General features: G+C 38.2%; 1 protein-coding gene across 2 annotated transcripts in view; it reads left to right on the top strand.

The window, feature by feature from the left end:
• The window catches only part of SPAST (spastin), a 69,106-nt gene that overhangs the window by 31,675 nt on the left and 19,003 nt on the right, over positions 1–18,428 (top strand). The window contains exons 4-12 of one of the 2 annotated variants that reach the window (XM_021085819.1): positions 1,338–1,433; positions 5,816–6,003; positions 7,565–7,698; positions 7,968–8,061; positions 10,077–10,114; positions 14,877–14,940; positions 15,989–16,060; positions 17,663–17,738; positions 18,231–18,322. In XM_021085819.1, coding sequence (XP_020941478.1) covers positions 1,338–1,433; positions 5,816–6,003; positions 7,565–7,698; positions 7,968–8,061; positions 10,077–10,114; positions 14,877–14,940; positions 15,989–16,060; positions 17,663–17,738; positions 18,231–18,322 — 854 coding nt within the window. 2 annotated transcript variants of the gene reach the window in all.

Genomic DNA, 18,428 nt, shown 5'->3' with positions numbered 1-18,428 from the left:
CTAACTGTACTTTTTAATGATTTTTATTTTTTCCATTGTAGTTGGTTTACAGTGTTCTGTTAATTTTCTGCTGTATAGCAAAGTGACCCAGTCACACATACATATATATATTCTTTTTCTCACATTATCTTCCATCATGCTCTGTCACAAGTGCTATACAGCAGGATATCATTGCTTATCCATTCCAAAGGCAATAGTTTGCATCTGTTAACCCCATATTCCCAGCCCATCCCACTCCCTCCCCCTCCCCCTTGGCAACCACAAGTCTGTTCTCCAAGTCCATGAGTTTCTTTTCTGTGGATAGGTTTATTTGTGCCCTATATTAAATTCCAGATATAAGTGATATCATATGGTATTTGTCTTTTTCTGACTGACTTCACTTAGGATGAGAGTCTCTAGTTCCATCCATGTTGCTGCAAATGGCATTATTTTGTTCTTTTTTATGGATGAGTAGTATTGCATTGTGTATATATATCACATCTTCTTAATCCATTCATCTGTCGGTGGACATTTAGGTTGTTTCCATGTCTTGGCTATTGTGAATAGTGCTGCAGTGAATATACAGGTGCATGTGTCTTTTTCAAGGAAAGTTTTGCCCAGACATATGCCCAAGAGTGGCTTGCTGGGTCATATGGTAGTTCTATAATTAGTTTTCTCATGGTACCTCAGAAAACTGAGGTACCTTCATACTGTTTTCCATAGTGGTTGTAACAATTTACATTCTCACCAACAGTGTAGGATTCCCTTTTCTCCACATCCTCTCCAGCATTTGTATTTGTGGACTTATTAATGATGGCCATTCTGAATGGTGTGAGGTGGTACCTCATAGTAGTTTTGATTTGCATTTATCTAATAATCAGTGATGTTGAGCACTTTTTCATGTACTTGTTGGCCATCTGTATATCCTCTTTGGAGAAATGTCTGTTCAGGTCTTTTGCCCATTTTTCAATTGGGTTGAAGGTTTTTTTCCTGTTGAATTTGTATAAGTTCTTTGTATATTTTAGAGGTTAAAGCTCTTATCAGTTGTGTTGTGTGAAACTATTTTCTCCCATTCCATAGGCTGTCTTTTTGTTTTTTTTATGATTTCCTTTGCTGTGCAAAAGCTTGTTAGTTTGATTAGGTCCCATTGGTTTATTTTTGCTTTTTTTTTTCTGTTGCCTTGGGTAATTGTATTTTTAAAGATAATTTTATATAAATGCAAAACCCCTTCATCATGTAATGAATAACCTTGTAACACCTTGAATCATTTTTTATTTTCACATATACATTTTATTTTTTCATTATATATTTTTTCTTTTTGTTTATTTTGTTCTTTTTTACCCTTCTTTGTTGCATAGAGAAGCTGCAACCAGTTTTGCAATTTTCCAAGTCACAGATGGACGTCTATAATGATAGTACTAACTTGACATGCCGCAACGGACATCTCCAGTCAGGTGGGTTTAGGTTAACTAACATGTAAAATAATAAAGTTTGCATTCAAAGTAGAGTCCTACTTAACCTAAGTGTATTGATTTGATTTAATAATGGTGGATTTGATTGGTTTTTGTTTTCACAGGGCTGTATGGAAAGTGCAGTATCCCTTTCATTTGTGGTGTGTAAACATGTAACAGCAGTGTATAGCCATTCTCAACATGTTTTATTTGCATATTTTATAATCTCCAAAAATATGAAGGTTCATTTTCCTAGATTACTAGCATATTCTTTTCCTTCTATTTTATTTTGAGCTTTTTGGTTTTTTTCATGGGTAGCTATCCCAAGGTTTTTATGAAGGTGGTGTTTTTTGAGATAGAAATTTTAATTTTTCTTACATACCAATTTTTAGTGCATGTACATAACACATGAATGTTTTATCATAGTACCTGTTCAAAAAATTTGAAGCTGAGTTCACATAGTGAGGAGAAACATTAGAATACTATTATTTACTGTGGTTTAGACTTGTTTTCTATGAACTTTGGGCATCACATCAACTCCTACAGAAAATTAAATGCTGTTTCATTTTGTTTTGTTTGATGGGGGGGAAATGGTCGTTTCCTAGGTGCTCTGACATCTTGGATAGTTTTATTGCTGACTTTTTAAGAATTTATGTCCAGGGCTTAAATTTTATTAAAGTAAATAATACTTTGTTCAAATCGTAACGGAAAAACCTTAGTTTAGATTATGACAACTGCTTTCTTTATTCATATGCAATAAAAACGTTTAAGGATTTTAATGAAGAAATAGCGTGAGCAGATTTCTGTGTATGACAGAGGCAATTGGTCATCAACTCTTTTTCTTGTGGCTTCACCTCTCCCTGAAGGAGTTCTCACTCTGGTTTGGTCTTTGGGTACCGAGCCCCACCTCAGTAGTGTATTCGTTTTCCCATTCCTTCCTGTATCTGACTTCAAGCGCCTTTTCAAGTATGGAGATAAGTATTTTGTCTGTTTCTTTTAGCAAGGCTGTGAAGGACTGACATTTTCATAATGTACTTTTTGGAAAAAAAAAAAAACAAAGAAATGTAAGTGTGCACCACATGTAAATAGTAAAGTTTCCAAAACACAAATTTGAGATCCTAATAATCCTACCAAGGTAAACAGCAAAATTTTCTAGCCCTGAAGAGCTGGTATGCCATTCCTTGATATCTTCTTCTTAAGTATTTTCTTCTACTTAATTCTGCATGTGAGACTTATCTACCATGTGGGGTTGAGTATGGGGAGCAACTTTCTCATCTGGGACCCATTAAAAAAAAATCAAACTATCTTGTTTTATTTTTTGTTTCTAGGGCTGCACTTGCAGCATATGGAAGTTCCCAGGTTAGGGGTTGAATCTGAGCTGCAGCTGCTAGACTATACCACAGCCACAGCAACGCCAGATCCGAGCCACGTCTGTGACCTACACCGCAGCTCATGGCAATGCTGGATCCTTAATCACTGAGCGAGGCCAGGGATCGAACCCGCAACCTCGTGGATACTGGTTGAGTTCATTACTGCTGAGCTACTACAGGAACTCCCCAAACTATCTTATTTTAAATTTCTAGTTGTCTGTTTTGTTCTTATTTTCTGGTTGGGGGGACATATTGCCTTTACAGTTAATTTATGCAGCCTGATGTGTGATACCCATTGAGCCTCAGTACATGAGCCAGCTCATTTATACCTAGTTCATGAGTGTCCCTACTTAGGGAACATTCTGTGATACTTCACTTGGATGAGTACCTTCCACTCTCTTAGGAAATATATGCCAAAATCTACTTACTACTTCAATGTGTTATCTACATTGTCCTATTTTCAAGTCACAATTACTAGATGTGCAGAGAAATAGGAAAATGTGACTCTTACTCAATAAAAAAAATCAATCCATAGAAACTCTTGACTCTGCCCACATGTTGAATTTAACAGATGAAGATTTCAAAGTATTTGCACAGATATATATGTGTGAAGAATTAAGAGAAAATATGTCATCTGTTAACAGACCTGCAGTCTTAGCAGAGAATCTGAACTACAGGATACAAACAATGGAAGTTTTTAACTTGAATATATAGTTTGCTAAAATAAAAAAAAATATTAGGTAGCCTCAATAGCTGGTTGGATATGTCAAATGAAATATTCAGTGACCCTGAACCGAGGTCAATAAAAATTACTAAATCAGATGACTCCACTATTCAGAAAGCAGATTAGTGATTGCTTAGGGCCAGAGGTAATAGAAATGGAATGCAGATGGATACAGGGAGACTTTGGGCTATGAAGGAAACATTTTGTATCTTGATCTTAGTAGCTATTTTTTTTTTTTTTTTTTTTGGTCTTTTTAGGGCCACACTCGTGGCATATGGAGGTTCCCAGGCTAGGGGTCGAATCGGAGCTATAGCTGCTGGCCTAGGCCAGAGCCACAACAACGTGGGATCCGAGCTATGTCTGCGACCTACACCACAGTTCATGGCAATGCCGGATCCTTAACCCACTGAGCAAGGTCAGGTATCGAACCCGCAACTTCATGGTTCCTAGTCGGATTCGCTAACCACTGCACCACGACGGGAACTCCTTAGTAGCTATTTTGCCAATATAGTTTACATTTTAAACACATGCAGTTTATTATTCATAGATTATATTCCAAATGTTAATTAAAAAATAAATAGTGAAAACAGTTAAGCTTATTGTCATTCCCTTGTTTGGATAACTTTCCTGCTGCTGCTTATAGGGTCATTTATCCATAGGTCCTTGAACATATAGTACAGAACTTTGCATTTATTTACTGGACATAATGTGTGATTAATTTACTCATAAGTTCCCTCCTTTTTTTTTTTTTTTTTTCTTTTTTTTGTCCAAAGACACATCTGTGGCATATGGAAGTTCCTGGGCCAGGGATTGAATCCAAGGTGCAGATGTGATCTATACCACAGCTCCAGCAATGCTGTGTGCCTAACCCACTGCATCAAGCGAAGATTATACCCACACTGCCACAGAGACAACACCAGATCTTAACCTGCTGCACCACAGCAGAAACTCCTCCCCCTCCTTTTTTTTTTTTTTTTTTTTTTTTTTTTTTTTTTTGCGCTACACTCATGGCATGTGGAAGTGTCTGGTCCAGTGACCCCGGCAGCTGTGGTGACAACACTGGATCCTTAACCCACTGCACCACAAGGGAACTCCTTAAATTCCCTTCTTGTGAGTTTCCTTAAGCCATCCATGTTAAGGGGTTTGATGACAAAATCAAATATAAGGTTTTTGTCTTTTCTCTAGGCTACCCTAATTTGGTGACTGATTTAATACCTATCTTCAGAGTAAACATTGTTATTAATGCACTGATGTTTTGTTATATAGTATGTGAGAATATTATTTAGAAGCAGTGAGATTTGAACATTCAGAAGTCTGTAATTCATGTAGAAGAGCACTGTGGGTAGGTCAGGTGACCTTTTAGACTTATTCGAAGGTGTTATATACATGTTTATTTACACATATGTAACTTAAAATACTTGGCATATTAAAAACTGCATCTTATTTTTGTCTTTTTTTTAGGGCCACACCCATTGCATATGGAAGTTCCCAGGCTAGGGGTCGAACTGGAGCTGCAGCTGCTGGTGTACACCACAGCCACCACAACCCGGGACCTAAGCTATGTCTTCCGCCTACACCACAGCTCACAGCAGCACCAGATCCTCACCCACTGAGCAAGGCCAGGGGTCGAACCTGCATCCTCATGGATACTAGTTGGGTTCTTAACCTGCTGAGCCACACAGCAACTGCTTACTTTCTTAATTTAAATCCAGAGATTTTAAATAAGTGGATTCTCAGTGATAGACGTTTATGTCATGCTCACGTATACTAATTGGGTTCGTTACCGCTGAGCCATGCCGGAATCTCCAAAAACCGTATTTTTATATCCTTTAAAATTAATTTTTAAAACTTTTTTTTGACATACACTAGACTTTTGTACTATTTTATAGTCTTAGAAGTTTGTAACCAAGTGCTATTTTTTTCCTAATGCCTTTGCTGCATTTTGCTTCTTAAATTTTTGGCAACTTTATTTGCTTGGTAACATTTTTATATTCTCCTCATGTCCCCACAAATAAAGTTATTTCTTTTTATTACAAGTACATATTCCTTATAAGAAAATTAGAATATACATCAGGAAAAGGAAAAAGCTCAATAACCGTCATCTTGTGCATACCCAGTAACAGACCTTATGAACACTCTGGTATATATTATGATTGCAATCTTATTTTGAAATATTGCTGAGGTAAAAAAAAATTATCAGTCTCACAGATGTGTATGGGTCTTTATGTTACTTTTTATAATGTTTAGCTATAATTTTCTAACTATGATGATTTCATTTTTTTCCTTGCTAGAAAGTGGAGCTGTTCCTAAAAGAAAAGACCCCTTAACACACCCTAGTAATTCACTGCCTCGTTCAAAAGCGATTATGAAAACTGGATCCACAGGTCTTTCAGGCCACCACAGAGCACCTAGCTGCAGCGGTTTATCCATTGTTTCTGGAATGAGACAGGGGCCTGGTCCTACAACTGCCACTCATAAGGTATTTGGCGAAAGTAACTTTTTTTTTTTTGTCTATTTTCTAGGGCCGCACCTGCGGCATATGGAGGTTCCCAGGCTAGGGGTCTAATCGGAGCTGTAGCTGCCAGCCTACGCCAGAGCCACAGCAATACCAGATCCGAGCCACATCTGCGACCTACACCACAGCTTACGGCAATGCTGGATCCTTAACCCACTGAGCAAGGCCAGGGATCGAACCTGCAACCTCATGGTTCCTAGTTGGATTCGTTAACCACTGAGCCACAATGGGAACTCCGACAGTAACTTTAATTGCTGTGCTCTTGCAGATAGAAAATCTTGAAGGTGATACGTTTGCTTAAATTTATTACAAGTACATTATAATACCTTAGAGAATTGATGTCTCCACAACATTTAATATAGTTCTTCTATTTTTTAATTTTGATTTCTAAAAATCTATGTAGCAGTGGCACCTTACTGCTAAAAAGCAGATCTTTTAAATTCTTTTTGGTCCTAATTAGGCTTTTTAATAGTAATTTTGATTTTCTAGTCTGTTTTATATAATACTATATAGTTCATTTTAAATTTGTTATTATTTTAATTAAATTTACATAAAAGTTTTATAGCATTAAATACATAAAGTTTTGTTACTGTTCTTTTTTTTTTTTTTTCTTTTCAGTTGCTCCCATGGTGTAAGAAATTTTCTGAGCCAGGGATTGACTCCGAGCTGCAGCTGCAGTCTCTGCCACTCCAGGGGCAATACTGGATCCTTAGCCCATTGCGCCACAAGGGAACTTCAAGATTTGTTACAGTTCTAACAAGGATCAAAATTACATGACTGCGGAAGTTCACTTGTGGCACAATGGGCTAAGAATCTGACATGTTACTGCCATGAGTCTGGTGGCTGCTGTGGCATGGGTTTGATCCCTTTCACATGCTGTGAGTGTGGCCAAACAAATTACATGATGTCATTGTCAGCAACATGTGGAAATTCATGGCCAGGAATCAAACCTGTGCCGTAGCAGTGACCTGAGCTGCTCCAGTGACAGTACCATGTCCTTATCCTTAACTTGCTGTGCTGTAAGGGAATTCTTTTTTTGTGTGTGTTTTTAGGAGGGCCGCACTTGCAGCATATGGAAGTTCTGGGCTAGGGGTTGAATCAGAGCTGTAGCCATCAGCCTGTGCAACAGCCACAGCCACACCAGATCCAAGCTGCATCTGTGATCTGCTCCACAATTGCAGCAATGCCGGATCCTTAACCCACTGAGCAAGGCCAGGAATTGAACCTGAATCCTCATGGATACTAGTCTGATTTTTAACCTGCTGAGCCACAATGGGAACTCTGAGCCCTTTTTTAGTAGTAACTAAACCTCTCTGGATAAAATCTTCTTTAAACTCAATTCATGCCAAATGTGGTTCTATAGTGAATGCCATTTTATCTTGGAGTAAAAATGAAACTTTTGGATTTTTGTAAACTTTTTTTTGCTACTTTTAAGCCTTTAATTCTGTGAACGTTAAGGTTAATTCACTTGTGAAAAGTATGAACATTATGTGTGTTTTCACATTAAAATTTTGTGTCTTTTAAGAGTACACCAAAAACAAATAGAACAAATAAACCTTCCACTCCTACAACTGCTCCCCGTAAAAAGAAAGACTTGAAGAATTTTAGGAATGTGGACAGCAACCTTGCTAACTTTATAATGAACGAAATTGTGGACAAGTAAGTTTTGTCATCTGAACTGTTTTATTTTATGGGGTTTAAAAATTTAACATGAGTGAAATAGATAATAAATACCTTGTCTGATTTATATATTTAATTTTTATAATGGTTTTTCAATTACTGTAAATGTAGAAAATCATTGCTTTACTGATTTCATTATAGTTTCACATTTAACATAAAAATTGCTACATTACATAGAACTTAGAGTTAATATTATAACAACTGAAGTATATTTCTGTTGTGGGGCTAACTAAAATTCTGTTTCTTAGTGGAACAGCTGTTAAATTTGATGATATAGCTGGTCAAGAATTGGCAAAACAAGCATTGCAAGAAATTGTCATTCTTCCTTCTCTGAGGCCTGAGGTAAGGACTTCATATTATCATTTTCCTACAGCATCATTCATTACTGAATCCATAGTGGCAGTGAAGAAAAGTTTGAACTATACTAGAATGATTAATTCATACAACAGTAGATTTAATATTTTTTAAATGAAGAAACATTAGCAGTTGTTGTTGACGAGTTATTTATGTTGGAGAGGAGAACAATTATAATGGTTCCTATTTCCCAATCCTTTTGTTTTGTTTGTTTCTTTAACCTTTTCAAATATTCTTTTTTTTTTTTTTTAGTCTTTTTGCCATTCCTAGGGCCACTCCCTCGGCATATGGAAGTTCCCAGGCTAGAGGTCGAATCGGAGCTGTAGCCGCTGGCCTATGCCAGAGCCACAGCAACTCGAGATCCTAGCCGTCTGCAGCCTACACCACAGCTCATGGCAATGCTGGATCCTTAACTCACTGAGCAAGGCCAGGGACTGAACCTGAAACCTCATGGTTCATAGTCAGATTCATCAACCACTGAGCCACAACGGGAACTCCTCAAATATTCTTTATTGTTGGGGTTTTCTTCCCACTTATTTATTTATTTTGCTTTTTAGGGTCAAACCTGCAGCATATGGAGGTTCCCAGGCTAGGGGTCAAATCGGAGCTACTCTGCCGGCCTATACCACAGCCACAGTGACATGGGATCCGAGCTGCATCTGCGACCTGCACCACAGCTCACGGCAACGCCAGATCCTAACGCAGTGAGCGAGGCCAGAGTTCAAACGTGCAACCTCATGATTCATAGTCGAATTTGTTTCCGCTGAGCCACATAGGAACTCCTAAATTATTTTTATTTTTATTTCTTGTCTTTTTAAGCTGTACCTGCAGTATATGGAAGTTCCCAGGCTAGGGGTTGAATCAGAGCTACAGCTGCCACCCTGCATCATAGCCACAGCAACTCGGTAACCTAGCCACATCTGCAACCTACACCATAGTTCATGGCAACACCAGATCCTTAACCCACTGAGCAAGGCCAGGGATTGAACCTGCATCCTCATGGATACTAGTTACGTTTATTACCACTGAGTCATGATGGGAACTCCTCCATTTTTTAAAAACTCGAGCTATAGTTAATTTATAATGCCATGTTAATTTCTCCTGTATAGCAAAGTGATTCAGTTATACACACACACATTCTTGTTTGTATATTCTTTTCCATTATTGTTTATTATAGGATATTGAGAATATTTCTCTGTGCTATAGTGTAGGGTCTTATTGTTTATCTAGTCTATTTGTAATTAAATTTATAGGAAAAGTAGGTAGTAGGAAATAATTTTTATATCAGGGTAAGAGATTTAAAATTAAGAGGCAGGAATCATTCTGGAGAAAAAAGAAAAATTAAGATAAAATTGTTTAAAAGAATTATTTTAAAGGGTATTAAGTCATCAAAGTAAGTAGAGAGCTGGTGAATGTTGAGTAGAGACTTAAACCTCCATCCTTAAGAAAGTTAAGTAATCTTGGAGTTGATAATAAATTTTGATTTTCCATACTTAGATTGTTTTGGATTTGCATAATTCACAGATTGCATATTTGGTGCTGTTCTGATAATGTTGTAAAACACAAATCTGAGGATCCATCCTTGATCAGTTATTTCTCTTTTCCTTGAACCTTCAAATCTTAATGGACTCATTTACAAAATCTAGTGAAAATACATGTCATGTGATGCATCGTAATGAATGCACTTTCTTCCCCCCCCCTTTTTTTTTTTTGCTTTTTAGGGCCACACCTGTGGCATATGGAGGTTCCCAGGGCTAGGGATCTGATCGGAGCTACAGCTGCCGGCCTACGCTATAGCCACAGCCACACCAGATCTGAGCCTCATCTGTGACCTACACCGCAGCTCATGGCAATGCTGGATCCTTAATCTACTGAGTGAGGCCAGGGATCAAACCCCAAAACTCATGGTTCCTAGTCAGATTTGTTTCCTCTGTGCCACGATGGGAACTCCAGAATGCACATCCAAGTGAATGTCTAAAGGTTGTGTGGCTCTATTTTTTTAGTTTGTCATTCTTTACTACTGTCATTGCATTTATAGCTCGTGAGTACCAACTATACTGGGAACTTACTATTTTTTAGGTCTGCTTTCTTTCTTTCTTTCTTTCTTTTTTTTTTGGTCTTTTATCTTTTTAGGGCCATACCTGTGGCATATGGAGGTTCCCAGCCTGGGGGTCCAGTTGGAGCTGTAGCTGTTGTCGTATACCACAGCCACAGCAACACCAGATCCAAGCTGCGTCTGTGACCTGTACCACAGCTCATGGCAACTCTGGATTCTTAACCCATTGAGCAAGGCCAGGGATCAAACCCGAAACCTCATGGTTCCCAGTTGGATTCATTTCCACTGTGCCACGATGGGAACTCCAGATCTGCTTTCTTTATTTGACTCCTTGCTCATTGTAAGCAGCAATATGTGTGCAATGACTGGTTTGATATACTAATTGAGATTTTGCTAACACAATAAAAATTTGAGAATTATTAAAATAGAAATGATTTGTCCATATGTGATCTAGATTTATCTTCTGTACCATTTCAGGCCACACTTTGTGGAAACATATCATAGCTTACATTTTGGGCTTTTTACCTGGGGTTATATAAGACTAGTGAATGCAGCAGAATGAGTACTGACAAAAAGATGCTTGTTGAAGAGATTCATGTAATTGTAGACATGAAAAGGATTTTGTTGATATACTAGTCCTAAAACCTAAATTTCTTGCTCAGGATTATAGTTAAGTGGTAGATCTAGGAAATGAAATAAATAAAATACCCAAGATTAGACTGCCTCCTCAATGCTATAGCTACCATCTAATTCTAAAGTGTGGGTTTTAGTATTTATTAAATATTGTGCTTTTTTAGGGTATAAAAACATGTCTAGGAGTTCCCGTTGTGGTTCAGTGGTTAACGAATCCGACTAGGAACCATGAGGTTTTGGGTTTGGTCCCTGCCCTTGCTCAGTGGGTTAAGGATCCGGAGTTGCCATGAGCTGTGGTATAGGTTGCAGACGTGGCTCAGATCCCACGTTGCTGTAGCTCTGGTGTAGGCTGGCAGCTACAGCTCTACAGCTCCAGCCCAACCTCTAGCTTAAGAACCTCCATATGCCGTGGGAGTGGCCCAAGAAATGGCAAAAAGACCAAAAAAAAAAAAAAAGTGTCTAAAATTGTAACGGTAGTAGGAAAATACCTGGACTGTACTAGAAGTCATTCAGCTTCTGCTTTACTCTTTTTTTAATTTTTTTTTTTTTACAGAATAAAATACATATATTTAAACACAGCTATATTCACACAGATTATTATATCATGGATCTTAAGAAACAGATTAGGAGTTCCTCTTGTGGCGCAGTGGTTAATGAATCCGACTAGGAACCATGAGGTTGCGGGTTTGGTCCCTGCCCTTGCTCAGTGGGTTAAAGATCCAGTGTTGCCATGAGTTGTGGTGTAGGTTGCAGACTCGGCTTGGATCCCCGTGTTGCTGTGGCTGTGGTGTAGGCCAGTGGCTACAGCTCTGATTGGACCCCTAGCCTGGGAACCTCCATATGCCGCGGGAGCGGCCCAAGAAACTTGTAAAACTCGACAATAAAAAAATAAACAATCCAATTAAAATGTGGGCAAAAAGATTTGAATGGACACCTCATCAAAGAAGATGCAAAGGTGAAATGCATTTGAAAAAAATACTGAACATGATTTATCATTAGGTAATTGCAAGTTAAACAATACGATTTCTCAGGATGACTAAAATTCAAAACTCTGACAACATCAGATATTAGTGGCAATGTAGAGCAATAGGAACTCTTATTCATCGCTGGTGGAGAAGCAATGTTGTATCTGTATAATGTAATATTCAGCACTAAAAAGTGAGCTATCAATTGACAGAACAATGTAAATTGACTATAATGGAAAAATTTATTTTTTGGCTATGCCTGTTCTATATGGAAGTTCCCAGGCTAGGGACTGAACCTGCACCACAACAGTGACCTGAGCTACAGCAGTGACAAGGCTGGATCCTTAACCCACTGCACCACAAGGGAATGCCTATAAAATTTTTTTTCTTTTTTTTTTTTTGTCTTTTTTTTTGGTCTTTTTGCCATTTCTTGGGCCGCTCCCACGGCATATGGAGGTTCCCAGGCTAGGGGTCAAATCGGAGCTATAGCTGCTGGCCTATGCCAGAGCCACAGCAACTCGGGATCCGAGCCGTGTCTGCGACCCATACAACAGCTCATGGCAACACCGGATCCTTAACCCAATGAGCAAGGCCAGGGATCGAACCTGCAACCTCATGGTTCCTAGTCGGATTTATTAACCACGGAGCCACCACGGGAACTCCCAACGAAAACAATTTTTAAAAAAGAAATGAGCTGTCAAGCCACCAAGATACATAAAGGAATATTAAATGCACATTACTAAATCAAAGAAGCCAATCTGAAAAGGCTAATATTGTATGATTCCAACTATGTGACTTTCTGGAATAACTATGGAGACAGTAAAAAGATCAGTGGTTGCCGAGGGTTCATGAGGAAAGAGGGAGGGATAAATGAATGGTACAGAAGTGGTACTTTAGGGTAGTGAAACTGTGATATGAAACTGCATTGGTGGATATGGGACACAAATAGTGAACTCGAATGTAAACTGTGGACTTTAATGTATCAATATGCATCAGCTATATTAAATGTACAGTGCTAATGCAGGTGTTAATAGTAGGGGAAACGGGGGAGGTGAGGAGTTATATGGAAACTCTTTGTATTTTTCATTAAATTTTTTGTAAACTTAAAACCACTCAAAACTTTTTTTTTTTAAGTTAATATCAGCCAGTTCATATGGTTGAACATAAAGTACATATATCTTCACTCCTGAGCAAAGTCTTATTATCCTGGTGCTTCACCCTTGATTCTCCCATCATGCCTGGTATCTGTGAGTTTGGAGACTCTGGTTTAATTTCCTTAAAGAATAAAACTTCCCAGAGTTCTCACTGTGGCACAGTGGGTTAAGAATCCAACTGCAGTGGCTCAGGTCACTACAGAGGCTCAGGTTCCATCCCCAGCCTGATGCATTGGGTTAAAGGATGCAGCATTGCTGCAGCTGCAGTGTAGGTCTCACCTGCAGCTTGAATTCAGAACCTGGCCTGGGAACTTCCATATGCTGCAGGTGCAGCCATAAAATTTAAATGAATGAGTAAGTTAAACTTCCTCCTTTGGTTGTGGAAGAGGGGTACTTGCCAGAGTGCTCTTGGTAGGGGCAGGAGCATGGGTTCAGTTTTTAGTCATACAAACTTGTGAATCCCTTCTCTTCTTTTTGGCCACCTCTCTTAACTGTTCCTTTCTGTGGTACTTGATGCCTCCAGTTCCCTAGCTTTTCCAGGGTTTTTTATTTTTAATTAATTAACTACTTATTTTTTGCTTTTTGTGGCTGCACCTGTGGAAGTTCCCAGGCTAGTGGTCTAATCAGAGCTACAGCTCAGGGAAACACTGGATCCTTAACCTGCTGAGCAAGGCAAGGGATCAACCCGCATCCTCATAGATACTCATCATATTCTTAACCTGCTGAGCCACAGTGGGAACTCCTTAATTTTTATTTTTATTTTTTATGGCCACATCTGTGGCCTGTGGAAGTTCCTAGGCCAGGCTATGAATCCAGGCCACAGCTACCACCTATGCTGAAGCTTCAGCAAATGCCGGATCCTTTAACCCATTGCGCCAGGTGGCACGGGATTGACCCGAACCATTGCTGTCATATTCTTAACCCACTCTGCCATGGTGGGAACTCCTTCTAGGGTTTATTTAATGTGCTCCTTGTATCTGGGTATCCTTTCACAAACAGGCGTTTATGTTTTAGCTACCTCAACTCTGTTAAATAATTTACCACATTTTGTCAATTCTCCATCTACAAAAACTTGTGTCCTCTGTTCTTTCCTGGATTTTTGTTTGTTTTAAAGGTTTATATCTTTTTTATTCATTTGCTTTTATTTTGATGAGATTTCTAAAGCGAGTATAGAAGGAGACCTATGTTCAATGTCTTATTTGTCCAATCTGCTTTTTTTTTTTTTTTTTTTTTTTTTTTGCTGTTTAGGGCCACACCCATGGCATATGGAGGTTCCCAGGCTAGGGGTCGAATCAGAGCTACAGCTGCTGGCCTACGCCAGAGCCAGAGCCACGCCAGATCCGAGCCGCATCTGTGACCTACACCACAGCTCACGGCAACGCTGGTCCTTAACCCACTGAGTGAGGCCAGGAATCGAACCTGAAACCTCATGGTTACTAGTCGGATTCATTTCTGCTGCACCATAATGGGAATTCCCAAGTCTGCTTTTCATTTCTATCAATGAGGATTTGGTTTTACTTCATTTTATTTTCTTCTGTTTTTACTAATTATACTAATTTGTTGATTACATGTTCTCTTTTTTTTTTTTTTTTTTTTTTGTCTTTATAGGGCCATACTGGTGGCATATGGAGGTTCCCAGGCTAGGGGTCTAATTGGAACTGTAGCTGCCGGCCTATGCCACAGCCACAGCAATGCCAGATCTGAGCCGAGTCTTCGGCCTACACCACAGCTCACGGCAATGCCAGATCCTTAACCCACTGGTTGAGGCCAGGAATCAAACCCGTAACCTCATGGATCCCAGTTGGATTAATTTCCTCTGCTCCACGAGAACTCCTGATTATGTGTTCTCTTTAGAGCTCTGGACAGCTCTCTTTGGAAGGCTGCTGCTGTAAAATGGGTGCTTTTTAGATAACAAATAATAGTTTAACTGTCTGGGAAACGTACCTCCAGAATCATAGTTGTGAGTTAAAGTATATATTTTTAAGTTGTTCACAGGCTTAGAGCTCCTGCCAGAGGATTGTTACTCTTTGGTCCACCTGGAAATGGGAAAACAATGCTGGTAAGAATTCTTTTTAAATTTGCATGTTCTACTGAGATACTAGGGATATATCGAAAAAAAATTTTTTATTGCCCATAAAGTCTACTATTTACTTATTTATTGTCTTTTAGGACTGCACCCATGGCATATGGAAGTTCCCAGGCTAGGAGTCAGATGGGAGCTACAGCTGCTGGTCTACACCATAGCCACAGCCACGGCAGTGCAGGATCTGAGCCGTATCTGCAACTTACATACAGGTCATGGCAACACCAGATCCTTAACCCACTGAGAAAGGCCAAGGATCGAACCTGCAACCTCAAGGATACTAGTTGGGTTTGTCAACCGCTGAGCCATGACAGGAACTCTGAGTCTATTATTCATGACTTGCTTTTTGTTATAATATACCCTCTTAAGTTTTTTAGCTAGTTTTTAATGAAGAAGTAGGTGGAAAACCATATATGTTATCTTCGGTAGTAATTTAGAGCTAGCTAAATTTAATAATATAACTTTCACTATATTCCCAAGTTAATAAATAGAAGAGCTTACTTTACTATATTGAGTATCTCCTGTGATTTTTTTTTTTACTATTTTAACAGCTTTATTTAAATAAAATAGCATAAGATGTCTTTTTTTTTTTAATTGAGGCATAATTGACATACAACAAATATTTTTTTCCCATATCCTTTACCAAAAGTTTATGCCAGGATCTGGATACCTCTTTGTCCTGAATAGCTTTCCTAGAGGGAAAACATAGATAGGCAAAGAGTAATTTTTTCCCTTAGCTGTTTTTCTTTCTCTAACTAGTTGTCTTTCTATAACTAGAGTAACACCATGTATTTTTTTTTAACCTCTGTCAGTTCTTTCTTAGAGTAAAAGAGTGTAGAAAGAAGCATAGCTCTTCCTAGACTTTTTCCTCATTGCTGGAAAGGAAACATTGATTACTATATGTTGGGAGTTGTGTCATACCTTATATTTTTAGCGAAACTGTTCTAGTATTTAAATTGATCAAATGTGTTTATCTTTTTAAAGCAATTGAACTATGTAATATTTACCTTTGTGATTTTTAAAGGCTAAAGCAGTAGCTGCAGAATCTAATGCAACCTTCTTTAATATAAGTGCTGCAAGTCTAACTTCAAAATATGTGAGTATTCTTTCAAATATCATATTTTAAGTTACTGTCTAAATGTTAATATGTTAAGTATAAATAGTTATAACATTACACAAAAATGTTTTTTTCTGAGTTTTATGTCTATTTTCTAGACATGATAAATATCACTCTTTTTTTTTTTTTCTTTTTTTGTCTTTTTAAGGCTGCACCCTCAGTACATGGAAATTCCCAGGCTAGGGGTTGAATTGGAGCTGCAGCTGTGGCCTACACCACAGCCACAGCAGCCCGGGATCTGAGCTGCATCTGTGACCTACATCACAGTTTATGGCAAAGCCAGATCATTAGCCCATTGAGCAAGGCCAGGGATTGAAGCTGCATCCTCGTGGATACTCATCGGGTTTGTTGCCACTGAACCACCATGGGAACTCCCAAATATCACTCCTCAAAATACAAAGTTATGTGCATTTGTTAGACTCTTTTAAAATTAAAATTGTCCTGTCAAATGCTGTATTGATTTGCTAGGGCTTTGTATTAAAGTACCACAAACTGGATGACTTAAACAATAGAAATTTATTGTCTTATATTTTGGAGGCTAGAAATCCAAGATCAGGTATTGGCAGTATTCTCAATTTAAAAATTTTTTATTTATTTTCAATTTTATAAATTAATTGAAAGTAACTATAAAATGATTCTCTTCCTGGTTAAATTTTGCTTCCAAAGTGAAATTTTATACATAAAGTAGTTGTTAAAGTAGGTTTGCCCACATTATGCACATACTATAACAGAAAATACTATCTTGGAACTTAGAGGATAGGAATTCCAATCTAAATTTCATATCTGAGCTGACTTTAAGAAAGTGTCACTTATAAAGGATTGATGTCATAAAGAGATGATCTCTTATAGTTCCTTCTGGCTCTGAGAATATTTTTGATGATTCTAAATCTAGGACCATTCCTTTTTTCCTTTTATTTAACTAGATTGCCCCAAACCTCATGACCCTTTCGTTAGATGCTTTAGTGCATAGAATGGCTTTGGTATAGTATCTCAGCCCCTGGGACTGTCTCAAGGAGCTCATAAAGCTCCTAGATCTAGAAATACTTTGGTACTTATTGCCAGTGATATTGTGAGAATATCTCTGTCAGTAAATATTGTGAGACAGTGATATTGTGAGAATAGGTTTTCAAGGTGTTCTTAGAGCAAGTTTTGTTTAGGAGAGCACTTTGCAGCTTACTGCTTCTGTGAATATACCCTGCAACCTAGGGCTTAAGGAATATGTGCTGCGTCTCTCTCTCTCCCCCTTAGTATTCCAGCTTCTCACTAGTTATAGCCCTAATAGCTCTTCCATTCTCAAATCTTAGGGATGCAGAGTGAAGCAAGACAGAGATATAGTTCATTTTTAAAAGTACTTACCAACTGTCTTAAATAATAAATAAGTGGTGTATTTTCTAAAATTATAAGGGACAATTCGGTAACATCCCTCCACCTCCTTTATCCCTCATTCCTTAAACCAAATCTTTGGTTGTTGCAAAGAAAGAAAATTAAATTCCTAGGTTCTAGACTTTCAATAGTATAATTTAAAAAGCTGGAATAACGTTGAATTTTATGGGTATAACACTGTATAATGCCTTGTTTTAGGTAGGAGAAGGAGAAAAATTGGTGAGAGCTCTTTTTGCTGTGGCTCGAGAACTTCAGCCTTCTATAATTTTTATAGGTAAGAACATGTTCTCCAACTAAGTTAGTTGAACAGTTGTAAAATTCCCCTCTCCAAATGTGAAAGCTGTGATAGGAAAGATTATTCAGAAGGAAGAAGTTTTAAAGAAGCACACAATTAAAGACTATCTAAAGAACTGAGTAGCATCCACTGTATTAATAACTTATGGTAAACTAGATTAATCTCAGGTGACTCATATAGCTTGGCCTTTGCCTTTTTTTTTTTTTTCCTTTGCCATGTCCAAAGCATGTGGAAGTTCCCTGGGCCAGGGTCACACTGGTGCCACAGCAGCAACCCGAGCTGCTGCAGTGACAATGCTGGGTCCTTAACCTGCTGAGCCACATTGAGAACTCCCAGCTTGGCTTTTAATTAAAGTCGTATCCTTGTTTTATTATTTGTTTGTTTGTTTGTTTGTTTTGTTAAAGTATAGTTGACTTACAGTGTTCTCTCAATTTCTGCTATACTAAAGTCTTATCCTTGCATTTACTTTAGATGAAGTTGATAGCCTTTTGCGTGAAAGAAGAGAAGGAGAACATGATGCCAGTAGACGTCTAAAAACTGAATTTTTAATAGAATTTGATGGTGTAAGTATTGATTATGATTTTTTTTTTTTGACTTTTTGTATTTTCTAGGGCCGCACACCCCCAAGGCATATGGAGGTTTCCAGGCTAGGGGTCTAATCGGAGCTGT

This window comes from Sus scrofa, chromosome 3, assembly GCF_000003025.6.
Source record: "Sus scrofa isolate TJ Tabasco breed Duroc chromosome 3, Sscrofa11.1, whole genome shotgun sequence".
NCBI classification, from domain to species: Eukaryota; Metazoa; Chordata; class Mammalia; order Artiodactyla; family Suidae; genus Sus; species Sus scrofa.
The sequence above is the reverse complement of the archived record's forward strand: the minus strand, read 5'-3'. Positions and strand labels throughout refer to the sequence as shown.